The sequence below is a fragment of the Mangifera indica genome, chromosome 5 (genome assembly GCF_011075055.1).
Source record: "Mangifera indica cultivar Alphonso chromosome 5, CATAS_Mindica_2.1, whole genome shotgun sequence".
Classification (NCBI taxonomy): Eukaryota; Viridiplantae; Streptophyta; class Magnoliopsida; order Sapindales; family Anacardiaceae; genus Mangifera; species Mangifera indica.
The window spans coordinates 11,726,869-11,739,896 of record NC_058141.1 but is presented as its reverse complement, the minus strand read 5'-3'; the positions used below and the strand labels follow the sequence as shown (position 1 = coordinate 11,739,896).

At 30.2% G+C, this 13,028-nt stretch overlaps 1 protein-coding gene and 1 non-coding gene across 5 annotated transcripts; both read left to right on the top strand.

Moving 5' to 3' along the window:
- Nucleotides 1-980: 980 nt before the first annotated feature.
- TRNAA-AGC lies at nucleotides 981-1,053 on the top strand. Its single transcript has one exon. It is a non-coding gene; the product is annotated as a tRNA-Ala (tRNA).
- Nucleotides 1,054-1,231: 178 nt separating this feature from the next.
- Nucleotides 1,232-5,170, top strand: LOC123217393 (receptor expression-enhancing protein 2-like). Of its 4 annotated transcripts, none has more exons than XM_044638404.1 (7): nucleotides 1,232-1,484; nucleotides 1,579-1,605; nucleotides 1,742-1,864; nucleotides 2,133-2,346; nucleotides 2,936-3,025; nucleotides 3,667-3,852; nucleotides 4,490-5,170. In XM_044638404.1, the coding sequence occupies exons 1-7, from the start codon at nucleotides 1,429-1,431 to the stop codon at nucleotides 5,006-5,008; spliced, it is 1,215 nt and encodes a 404-aa protein (XP_044494339.1). In that variant the 5' UTR covers nucleotides 1,232-1,428; the 3' UTR covers nucleotides 5,009-5,170. The 4 variants fall into 4 exon arrangements, with proteins under 4 accessions (XP_044494339.1, XP_044494336.1, XP_044494340.1 ...); XM_044638401.1 differs by having other exon boundaries at nucleotides 1,235-1,484; nucleotides 2,133-2,403; XM_044638405.1 differs by having other exon boundaries at nucleotides 1,237-1,484; nucleotides 4,493-5,170.
- The last annotated feature ends 7,858 nt before the right edge of the window (nucleotides 5,171-13,028 follow it).

The following is a 13,028-nucleotide window of genomic DNA, read 5'->3' as shown; positions in this document are numbered from 1 at the left end:
TAAATAAACTTTTTCAAATTTAAAGAATAACACATGGTGGGAAGTAGACAGTCAGCCTAACATTTACAAGGAAATGGGAAGTTAATGTATCAAAAGCAAGGTGCCGCCGAACAAAGTCGGCATATTAATTTGTCCACCCTGTTTGACATTGCATCATGATTTCATGAAACACGTCTTACATTATATCGTTTTCCTTGTTAGATCTTAAGCACGTGTCCCACCGACAAATCTAATAATACACGAACCCGCCGGAAGGAAGACAAACAAAGTATTCCTCTCCTTTAGTAACAGTTGTGATGGATTTAGGGGGTTACATGGGCAATGATGCTGATGAGAGGCATGCTCCACTCCACTCCACACCACTCCGCTCAATTCAGGCAATCAAGTCTATCTACATGTGTCACCTGACTCACCTCTCCCCCACTCAAGGCAGATATATGTCGCGCTCAACTTCTGCAACCAAAGATTCTCCCCTTGACTTTTTACACCCTAACCTAATAAATAAATTCTCTTCCTCTGACAATGATTAGATCACCCAACGTGGAGTTTCTTTTTTTTTTTTTTTTCTCTCTCCTCAAACTTATTTTTTTATAGTCTTAACGCTATACTTTCTTAACTTGCCTTTAATCAACCTGAAAATTAATTAATGTATTCAACTACCCCATTCATATGAAATTGTGTATATTAATTTTATGTATATAAATAAATATATATTATTTAATAATTTTAAATTAAAAATAAAATAATATTTAATTATATAATAATATATTATAATTGTTTTTATTTGTGTGTATAAAACACACACACACACATATATATATATTAATTCAAGTTCACCGATGAAAAATTTAAAGGATGTTAAGGCTTGAGGGTGTTTTATTGTAAGTTAATTATGGCTGAAATTACGGAACAAATAAAAAGAAAATCAATATTGAAAAATAAATTATTAATTAATGCAGAAAACTGAGAATACCAAAAATGGGGATGTAGCTCAGATGGTAGAGCGCTCGCTTAGCATGCGAGAGGTACGGGGATCGATACCCCGCATCTCCATTTTTGCTCCCGTTAATGCGCATATACTTTCCTTGGTTTTAACTAAGCCGCGTAAATGGATGTACGGACATGTATTATACAGATCTTTCTGTTCGTACAGCGAATCTCCAACATTCCACACATATATGTACTCGCCCATGCTGCGGCTCAATAACTTGTCTTTAGCTTTCGTGGCGGTATGTTAAAGCGAGTACAAATGCTGGCGTGCACTCGCGAGTTGTAGAGGAGAAAGCCCTCTGAATGATCGAGGCACTTTCTTTATGGTCATTTACTTGTTTCCAATATCTGGTTGACCGTTCTGTTGACTTCATCTGAACAACTCGCTCTCCGACTGCAAGTTCCGAATTTTAACTACTCAAAGTGATCGAATGAAACATGGGCTTTATTATTATTTTGCAGTTTGTAATAAAATGCTTTTATGTTGTTCCCTGGTATGTATCTATTTTTTGCTGCAGTTTGAATGATTTTTGTTCTTTAATTGAATGTTTGTATTGTTTCTCACTGTCTGTGAGTTACTCTTTGCAGGACCATCTCTGCTTTGGTTTATCCACTGTAAGAGTTTACCTTGTTTTTTGTTTTATTTACTTGGGAAATTGATGTTAAAAGAATTTGCAACTTCTTTTTCTGTTCACATTCATTTTAGTGGTGCTTTGATTGGATGATGATGGTGATTTTGTTGTTTCTACAGATATGCCTCTATACGGGCAATTGAGACTGATTCAGCCTCAGATTTTAGGAAGTTGGTTGCTTATTGGATTTTATTTTCTTTAACCTTTCTCTTTGAAGGTGCTTTTGTGAGGCTACTCGAATGGTAATTTTACTACTCTCCTGTATATCTCTCTATTTCTGATTAAAGTTGACTACTATATCTTGGGTTCCATTTTGCATGCAATCAAACCTTTTGTCTTGTATTTTTTAATTTGATTACTTGATAAATGTCCTCAATTTGCTCATAGCTAGTCAATCCTTGAAATATGGGCAATGGGATGAAAATGCCATTACTAATTTATTTAAGCAAATTTAATAAATTGATTGCCCTCGTTTTTACTTTTTCATTTGTTGTCTTAATCGCATACCAGGCTACCATTTTTGTGGCCTTACATAAAGCTGGTAATCTTCTGCTGGTTGGTGTTGTCAAACTTTGACGGTGCTTACTATGTCTACAAACATGTTCTTCATCCGTGCATCTCTTTGGATGTTGAAGACCTTATCAACCAGTTCAAGGAGAGGATGGAGTACTTTTCCACCAGAATTAAAGTTGTTGCTGAGGAAAAGAGACAGGAAAAAGAGAATGTAGGTGAAACTTTGCATGAATTATTAAAGTTGTTGCATGAAACTGCTGCTAACAAGGTATGAGTTCAATTAGGTTCTAATTTGGAACTATTTGCTATATATCAGAATTTCATAAGATATTCTAATTTAATATTTGTGTGTGTGCGCATGTTTAACTTATATATGTTGTATGTTTACATATGTTCATGTGACATCAAGTGTTTATCCGCTTAATTATTAGATTGCATTGGTCTAATGTCAACATTTATTATAGAATTTATGGAATGAAGTTATCAGATGCAGTGGACGCATCATGCACGCTGTCAAGTCTGGCTTTCCACCCCTTGTTTTCCCTAAGCCTCACTACTTCTGTTGAAGATATCAGAAAGCCTAATTTTGCAAAAAGTTTTTATATTGTAGTAGTAGGGTTATGTATGTGTTGTGATTGTAGCATTAGCACGATGAATGTAACTTTTTATTGCACGATGTATATATTATAATGTGTATTTTTATCATTACGAAGTGACAAGGATGTATTGATGACAAAGAGTGGGGCATATAATTTTACTTATTAGCTTTCTAAGGAGCTAATCATTTTTCCTTGATGCAGTCCAAGGGCAATGAGCCTATTAATATCCTGCAGAAAAACGTGAAAGCCTTTGAAGCAACAGAGAAAAAGGAAGTGGCTAAAGCCAAGCAGGTATAAGTTCTTCTCAAATTGATTTCCAAGTTATTAATGGCTAATTGTCAAGAAAAGCCAAATTGAGATAGGGGACTTATCAAAGTCATAATACACAGGACATATGCTGATACTCTTGGCTGCTGTAATTTTGTGGGAAACTATATTGTACATGAGTGATGAATGAGCTTAAAACTTCAGTGTTAGAGAATTTTCAATAACGTTGTTCTCGTGATCATAGACATATGAATATTATATATTCTTATAGTCTACTTATTTCTCTTTTTGCTTACTCCATGTGTTTTCATAGGCTTTTGCTAATGTTAGCATAATATGATTGAACAATCTTTTCCTCCATTCCTTATTAGCAGGTTAATCTAACAGGGCCTGGTCTTGCTCACTCTAAGAACAAGAAATTTTAACCTGACGAAATTGTAGTAACATCAGCAAAAATGGCAGCAAGTAGTTGAATTTTCTAATACACCAGTTTCTTAAAAAGGCCAGTAGGAGTGAACTTCTGCTGCATGTGAAGTTACACTTTAGTTGATCAATGTATATATTAATTTATGATGATTTGGTTATTTGATTATTGTTGAGAAAGACTGTGCCAAATAGTTTACTAATTACGTCTTGAAGGAGCTAATCCTTGTTCCTTTATGCAGTCAAAGTGTGAAGAGTCCATTAATGTTGTCCAGAAGGATATGAAATCTCAGTCAAAGTGTGAAGACGCCATTAATGTTGTCCAGAAAGATATGAAAGCTCAGTTGAAGTGTGAAGAGCCCATTAATGTTGTCCACAAGGATATGAAAGCTGTAGAAGTAGCAGAGAAGACAGAAATGGCCAAGCAGGTAATTAGACTGCATTTGATCTCACATAAATTTTTTTAGCGAATTTGATGTGGAAATGACTAAGGAAGCATCTTTGGGTATTCATTTAGTGGTTAAGGCATATGACCTCAAGGTGGGAATCATACACCTGGACCCACTTATAGTATGGGTTAGATTTCCTGCCACTATATATGAGTCCTAAAATGAAACGGTGTATGTTTTTTAGGGCCGATAAGCATGCACTTGGTTTGCCTCTCTGAACTACTCTGACTGGTAACATTCAACCATTGATTCCAAGTCGTGGAGGACATGCTAAGGGGACTTAGTTTATTTATCTCACACACAATCACACTTTACTGAAAAATGAAAAAGAGGTTGCCAAGGGAAAATCGATTTGGGAATGGGTACTAATTAATTGAAATATCCTTAGGAAAGAGTTTGATGCCATTCAAAGCAGTTGTTTAGTGGGAAAATTATATTGCACATATATAATGAATGAGCTTAAAAGTGTTGGTTTGATAATATTTAGTATCCTACCATTTATTTCACCATGTGCTACTTATTTCTCTTTTTTCTTTCATTCTACTTATTTTCTTAAGCTTATGCTACAATAAAAAGCAATATGATTGAATATTATTTTTCAATATACTATTATTAGCAGGATGGTTTGAAAGAACATTGTGTTTTCCTGTCTGAGAACAAGAAATCTGAACCTGAGGAAATTAAAAGAGTTTCAGCAACAACAGCAACGAGAAGTGAGGTTTCTGAAATACCAGTTTCTAACGAAGTCCAGCAGGAGTGGACTTGCAGTTTATGCCAAGTTACAACCCCTTGTGAAGCAATACTGAAGTTGCATCTTCAGGGAAGACAACACAAGTTGTGCGAGGAGCAGCTGAAAGCAAAGAACCAGCCATCAAAAAGCAAAGTTTCCCCTGTTCCAGAGGACAAGAAATCCGAAGATTGTGAAGTACCAAAGCAGAAGCCAGTGCAAGTTCAACCAGATGACCAGAAGTATAAATGTGTTGAGCTTAAAGGGACCCTCTGGTGCTGCACCATTTGCAATGTAAGTTGCGCTAGTATGGATATCATGTTTAGTCACCTTAATGGGAAAAAGCACTTGGCCAAGATTCGACAATCTAAGGTTGCTGTTGATGGGCATTCTGGTTGGGATATTTAACATTGTCTTTTGTACACCATTACTACTGGAATCCTATTAGGTATGGACGTTCACATAATGGCTTGTGACCATATATATGAAGATGGTGTGTTTGAATTGCTCTGTTTTAGAGTTGATTGTTGACATTTCTAATCTTGTGTTATAAAGTAATTGTTATCTAAAGTTTAAATTGTGTTTTCCTGTCCATGTGAACACAGCCACGTCTCAGAAAATTTAATCATTTACATATGTAAATTTTATGATGAAGAATGCAATTTCTGTATTTGTGGGTTATGTTAACTATGGGGGTGAAATGGTTATCTATTTATGAGATAATAAAACTACGTGTATATATAAATTATGTACACTTATTTATACAAATAGAAGTAACAGTTTGTAATTGTTTATAGTTTTTTTTCATTTTAAAATGACTTAATTAGATATTACCACCTTTGTTGGTAAATATAAGTCTACATAAATTATTTTTAATAGGATCAAATAATCTTCATCTTCTTATTTATATATCTCCATATCTTATAATGACCATTAGTAAAATAATTAAAAGAGTAAAATCGTATTTATCAACATCCCGATGAGGCCATGAATGTACCTAAAGTTCTTAAACTTCTTCTTGGAATGTATAAGTCCAGTAAAAAAATTCTTAGCAGCTCTCCATCAATATTTGCCTTCTAATAAAATTAGAAGGAAAAAGAAATCTTTTTTTTTTGATTTCTTTTGTTGCTTTCGAATTGTTTTGAGCTCTTGGAAATTCGTGGCCTTTTTATAGTCAGTGATGAGTTTGTTATAATGCAAAGATATAAGATGCTACTGAACTTCCTACTTCCTATAATTGTTACCAAGAATTTCCTACTATTCATGTGGATTTTATCTGAGCAGAAGAGGTGTAAAATGATGTTGAAAATTGTGGAATAAATTGATGTTGGTTTAGAGGACTGTGAAATAATGAGGAATTCTAGTCTGTGGAAATGAATGCTTTGAGCTATATATGCCATGACTGCAAGGATAATATGATGCCTTTTCACTTTTGAGCTACTTTCTGGGGCAATGGCTCTCATTTTTATTATATCTCATGAATGGAATTCCATTTTCTGATTTCCTAAGCAGAATGAATGATTTTGTCCTTGCTTTTTTCCTCTTTAGCTTACGCATGGTGTGCTTGGTTTTACAATGGGTTCTCTGTGGAGGTATGTGACGCCATCCTGCAAATTATGAATATCAAATGATTTTGTACTTATTTTTCTTGTTTAAATATGTCTAGTCCTCCCTTAGGATCCTTTAAAAAAAACAGACATAAAGATTGTGATGCAATTTTTAAAGTTCAGATTTTAACCAAAATTTTCATATTTTTCTCACCTAAACAATTTTGGTAATTTTTGTGAATATCAATAACTTAAATACCTTGAATGGCCATTTTATTATTCTTTAGCTTTATTAGTACTATTAAAAAATTACATGTCCTTCAACTTGCATTAATTTTCTTAGATTGATATTAACGTTTGGTAACTTAGCAGCATCTAATTCTACTGCATTCAGCAAAGTTGGTCGAATGATTAGAGCCAAGAAATCCATTTAAGTTGCCCTGTTGTCTCATCTCATCAGTGTGATATTTTTAAAACAGTTTATACTCTTTGGCATGCTTCTCACCCTTGGAATTGAGATTTTTTTTTTTTTTTTTTCCAAAGCTAGTCATTCGAAATTGATCAAACTTGTTTAGTAACTGCTCAATTTTCTTGGTGCAACTTTCCAGGATGGGGACAAATTGGGGTCTTTCCATTTTCTTGTGCACCATTGTAGTGTTTGCTCCCTTGTTCCTTGAATTCCTTACTTGTGTTGGTACCAAAGCCCTTCTTTTTCAAATTTCTGACCACAGTGGCATTTGTTAAAAAATTCAGGCACGTTCAGCCGGTGCAATGGGGTATATTACGACATCCTCCTTCTTAATAAGAGAAAATATACTTGCATTGGTGATTATTTTGCTCCTCTCTTTGATTTTGTTTGATTTGATATCGGGGATTGATTCATTGAGTTCTCTCATACACTTGCAGATCACCATAAACATTCATTTTCTCTGCCACAGGTGTTAATATAATTCCATCAATGAATGTGATATATGCCATATTTGGAACATTGGTATCTTTCACTACACTCCCACCTAATTTTAACCCTCATTTATATTTGGTTAAAAAAGCTTACTGATCTTCTGATCACCAGGTCATACTGAATTGCGGATTCTTTGTGCTCCTTCTCCATCTACTGTACACTGTATTTCTTACCAGACTACTGGGGATGAGACCTTCGCTTAAATTGCCCGGATGGCTAGCGAAGGCTATATAATGGCATTCGAAATTGTAGGTCTCTTGTAACTAGTACAATACAATCTTTTTTTCCGAGTCAAAGATGCAAGTGTAATTCATGAAGCTGTATCAAAATCTGATTTATTAATATTAATTTGTATTAACGAGACCAAGTATTTGTATCCTAAAATATACGATACGAGTCTCATGGCATAACACGATACAAGTGAAATATGAAACTTTAGTCTAACATCCGAAGATTTATTTATTTATCTCCGAAGATCAGGTAACAGTCATTTTTTATACATCATCAATCCTCCCATTTAAAATAATTTAAACGATGAAATATTTAAATTTTTATAATAACGAACGTCTGCTAACCGCCAGTCTGTTAATTTTCCTCTATAAATTTGATAGGAGGAACCAATAAAAATCAGAGAGAAGAGTGCATCCAGAACAGTTTGTCTCCTTCTCACACCCATTTATTTTTTGTTTGTTTCCATAATTATTTTTCGCCATTTTAGTAGTTAACATCTCCTTCCATGCATTGCACGAGCTTTCCGTTTTTTTTTTCTCTCACAATTCATAACCCCTTTCCGTAAAGTTAAATGCTTTAAACCCTATTAATATTTTCAAATGGTTATAATATTGTTTTAAACTTTAAAATAAAATTATTATTTATATAAAAAAATTATAACAAAAAAATACGTATATAAAAATCAGTCTTTTCGAAAACATAAACACGTTTTCCACCTGCTTCCATGACTGCATTTTTTGGACAAAATCTACGTGTTATTATTTAGGTTTTCTTCAATATATATACAGTAACAATCCAATAATGGGTTTAAAATAATATTATCCAGTACAACTCATAATTACAAATTTATAATAAAATAATTAAGAGATTATTACATTTCAAGAATTTAACCATTTTCTAGAACCATTAAGAAAAAATTTATATTTTTATAAGATAGTTTTTATTGGTTGATTTCAAGGGGGTTTTTTCAGATATTTTTAAGATTTATTTTTTAATATTAAGAAAATTTTATATTTTTATAAGGGCCGAAGGACTATTTCTCAACTAAGTTTAACTTAATTTTAAAAATATATTTATAATAGTTAAAAAAGTCAAATATTTACTCATAAGTTAATTTCTGTGAGAGATAAAAATAAAATCTTAATTTTACCCGTAAACCTTAAAACTCAAAAAATTTATATTATTTTTCTTTTTTAATTTAAAAAATTAATAATTTTCTCTCTCCTATTATTAAATTTTAAAAAACTATATTCTCTCTCAAGGTTTTTTCTTTCATCTCCGACAATCGATTGCCTTCCCATCACATCGATTTCATTGGACAAAGATGACATCGTCTTGGTCTCTTCGGTTGGATCAAGATAAATCGTCTTCATTCAGTTGATGAATAGACATCAAAAGAAGTTGACGGATCAACATTAGAAAATTCTTATGATATCAATCCGTTATGTCTTTGTTTGGTCAAAAAGATGAAAATATTAGTCTTTGTCGAACGAAGATGAACAACGATGGATTCAGTGGGAACATCAGTTAGGAGAAAAAAAAATAGTGGAAAAGTTGGTTGAATGCAAAAATGACAATCAATCGAAAATGAAAGAAAAAATTATTAGTTTTCTAAATTAAAGGGAGAAAATGATATAAATTTTTAAAGTTTAGAGGTAAAATAATAATTTAATTTTTATTTTTAATAAAAATTAACTTATAAACAAAGGGTTTATATATTTTATTTGCTATGTATATATTTTAAAAAATAGGGTAAATTTTAGGTGGAAAATCTCCATTGGCCTTTTATAAGATCACATCTTTATTAATCGTCCATGATTGCTCGAAGGAAGTGTCTTTTTCGTCTCCTGTCAGTTTCATCGAAAAAAAAAAAGCAGTTAAAATGAGAAGCTGTACAATAGATTGCGACTGTTCAAAGTTGGACTTTGGTTCTCCTCCTTTCAAGTTTCAAGTTGATTTGCCATTTGGTATTAAAAAGCAGAAGATAATATACGGATGTAACTAAATAGTGTTTTTTATTATAGCAATACCATCTAGATTTATTTTATTTTATTTTATTTTATAAATTTATTGTATTATTTTTATTTTTATTTTCTTACTATAATTTAGAAAAAAAAAAACAAAAAGAAGAGAAATACCAAGTAAAAACTAGTATTTTATCATGTTAAAACTCATATTAGGAAAAATAATGAAAATTATGTACTCATCAGTAAATTGCACAGTTGAAAAAGACTTAGAAATTATATAATTTTTTTAAAAAATAAAAAAAAAATTATAATGTAACGTAAAATATGAGAAAGATATTTTATATCGTTAAACTATGATGATTAATAATTATTATGTATGCATGTGGGGGATTATCATAAGGGATTTATTAAGGAAAAGAAAGGTCGTTGTGAAAGCTGATCAGGATGGGCATGTCTCCCTCTAATCTCATGTAATTAGTGGGAGATCCCAAATAAATTCTTAATTAGGAAAAGAGATTAGACAGACAAATTTGTTTAAAATTAATAAGATTAAATGCCACTCCTTAACTATTCCATATGAGAGGACTAAAGAGTCTCATGGTTTGTCTCCTCCACTTTCGGGGAGAATTTCATGGACAGGACCACACACACAGCAATCCGACAAAATTATTTATATTTTGACTTTTGGTCAATTAAGATGTGGTTGGGTGTAAACAAATATTATATTTAATAAAAATTTTTAATATATTATTTTATTTAAATATTTTGAATATAATTTTTTAAAATATTTTTATGTTATTTATTATATTAATTAAAAATATAATTAATTTTATTTTAAAAAATTAATAAATAAAATATAATTACAATAAAATTAATATTTTTGATAATTTTTTAATATTTATGATGAATATAATAATAAAATTATCTTTTATATTACTTGTTATTTTATTATTAATAATATAAAATTATCAAAATATTTTATTTCTTACAAATCAAACAAAATAATGTAAATAATAAAAAATAGATTATCGGAGTAATCTTTATCAATTTCAACTAAACATTTCTTTAAGGGTTGTTTGATTTGTAACAAAGAAATATTACCTTTGTAATATATCTTTTATTATTTGTATTGATGTGATAAATAAAGTAGATAGTAATTTTATTCTTATATACACCTCAAGCATTATAAATTAACAATGTAATTTTGATTTTATTATAATTATATTTTTATTTATTAATTTTTTAAGATAAAAACAACAGTATTTTTAATTAATATAATAAGTAACATAAAAATAGTTTATAATAATTATATCAAAAATATTTAAATAAAATAATATATTAATATTCTTTTATTACATCTCACCATATACAATAATTATTTATACAGACTAAATTTTATCAATCAATAATAAGTATTTTACATCTTTAATAACTTTTTAGATAATTTATATTCAATATAATATTTTAATTTTAATAATAAAATATTATTTAAATCATACACACTTTTAATTTTTAATATTTATTGATGTTAATATAAATTTACAAGAACAATAATAAGTATTCTTATGATCGAAACGAAACCAAATTCACGGAGAAGAACTTTTTTTTTTTTTATAATTTTTGGTATCGAGGAAATAGTTACCCCTGTCAACCTTGATATTATAGTGATTGAAGTAAGGTAAAGAGTGACTCATGTTGAGATTTATCTTAACCACCATGAATCACGTTCACTGGAAGTGACACGGCTAAATTTCTTGAACGTCAGAGTTTGCGTTCCGAGCTCGATGATGGGCGGAGCTGAAGCCAGAGAATCACGGCAAAGAGGACAGTTTACACGTTTGTATGATCCCACCCATCTATCCAAACAAGCTTTATGAAACCGGTGATGGCATCTCAACTCTCTTATTTCTTCTCCTTCTTCGACCTTGCATAGACACACAGCGCATTCTTCTTCACCTTCGTTGCTATTATTCAGCCTGTGGTACTGGACGACCACGCTTCCTTCTTCGTAAATCTCCGGCTCCTCGAGGAAGCGATGGCTGAAGAAAGAGTGCTGAAACAAGAACTCGTATACCCATCTCAAATGGGTGATGAGTGAAATTATGTAACTCAACATGGTTGGGTTGAAAATGGGAGATGTAGCTACAGGAAAACGGAGAGATATTTGAGATGATTAGGAGGAATCTACGTGCTTATAAAAGTGAAGAAACCAGTGGGTATTTATAGGGGAAGATGGAGAAAATAAATTAGCTAAGATTAAAAAAAATAATAATAATAAAGAGAGTTAACAGGTAGAAGAAGCTACAGGAGAGGTTCATGCAAAATATGGGACACGGTTTTCTAATTTATTATTTGAATGATATATATTATCAAGTAGATCTTTCTTTAGAGTTCTGTATATATCTAAATATTATAAATACTCAAAGTTTGAAAACATGACACTATTTTCTTCACTGACTCTGTTATATTATTACTATTAAGGTCATAAAATTAAAATATCGTATCACCTCTCTTGAAATAGAGTCAATTTGGCATATCTTTAATGATGATTAAAGTTGTCATTTTAGCGAAAGTAGATTCCAAACCAAAAAACAATGATTCAAAGTTGGTAAGGGTTTCTTGTTAACCAAAGTAAAAAAAATTATTTTTTACACCCCTAAATTCATAAAAATCAAATCACATATCATATTTTATATCAAAAATTTAATTTTTTATATCATATATCAAATATCTATCATATTTATTATAATATAATTTTTAAATAATAAAATTTTAATAAAAAAATTTAATTGATATGCTATTTTTTAAAAAAAAGTAATATTATATATATATATATATAATCATATGATTGAGTATTATTTTATTTTTAATTTAAAATTATCTAATCATATGATAACACATATAAATATATATTTATATATCTAAAATAAATACATATATTTTTATGATTTTAATATCATAAATATCTATAAAATTTTATGATTTCTCATATACACTCTTATTATATCATATTAATTTAATATATTTTATAATATATATTATTATTTTTATCTATATTATATTACATTATATAAGATAATGATATCTATTATTCGACTTTAATGGCGATATAAAATAGTTTATCTGTGGGTGGAAAGGTAAATCAGTCCTTAATACTAGTCTCCCATCCCATGTTTGTTTGTACGTGTTGGTTGGAGGTATTATTTTCATTTGTACGGCTGTTTAATTGAGTTTGTTGCCATCACGCAATCAAACACTTTGATTTCACCCATTAGTGCCAAAACTGGCAAACCCAAGTCCTTCATCTTCTTTTCTAATTTCCATAAAAATGTATGTTTGGGTAAATTGAACCTCCTCTTAACTCCTAAATTCTTGTGATGTGAGGGCCAGTCTCAATCACATTATATGTTTATTGTCATCGCGCTTCATCTTTTCTAATCTCCATAAAAATTTATGTTTGTGTAAATTAAACATCCTAAATTCCAGTCACATAATAATAATATATTGATATTTATAAATAAAGTTATATATATTATTATTTTATTTTTAATTTAAAATTATTTAATTACATAATAATACATTATTTATATAATCAATTTATGTATTAAAATATATATACCCATAATTTTATTATTTATGTTAATGTACTATTAAAAAAATTAAGGATGATGTGAAGATTAATGGTCTAAGCAGTACACATTTATTTTAAAAATAATTTTACA

Excerpts from the sequence above, each read along its gene's own strand:
- LOC123217393 (XM_044638401.1), top strand. The coding sequence starts at position 1,429 with ATGGGCTTTATTATTATTTTGCAGTTTGTAATAAAATGCTTTTATGTT. Across the intron at positions 2,404-2,935 it reads ATGAAACTGCTGCTAACAAG|TCCAAGGGCAATGAGCCTAT; the intron begins GTATGAGTTCAA and ends TCCTTGATGCAG. Across the intron at positions 3,853-4,489 it reads AGACAGAAATGGCCAAGCAG|CAGGATGGTTTGAAAGAACA; the intron begins GTAATTAGACTG and ends TACTATTATTAG.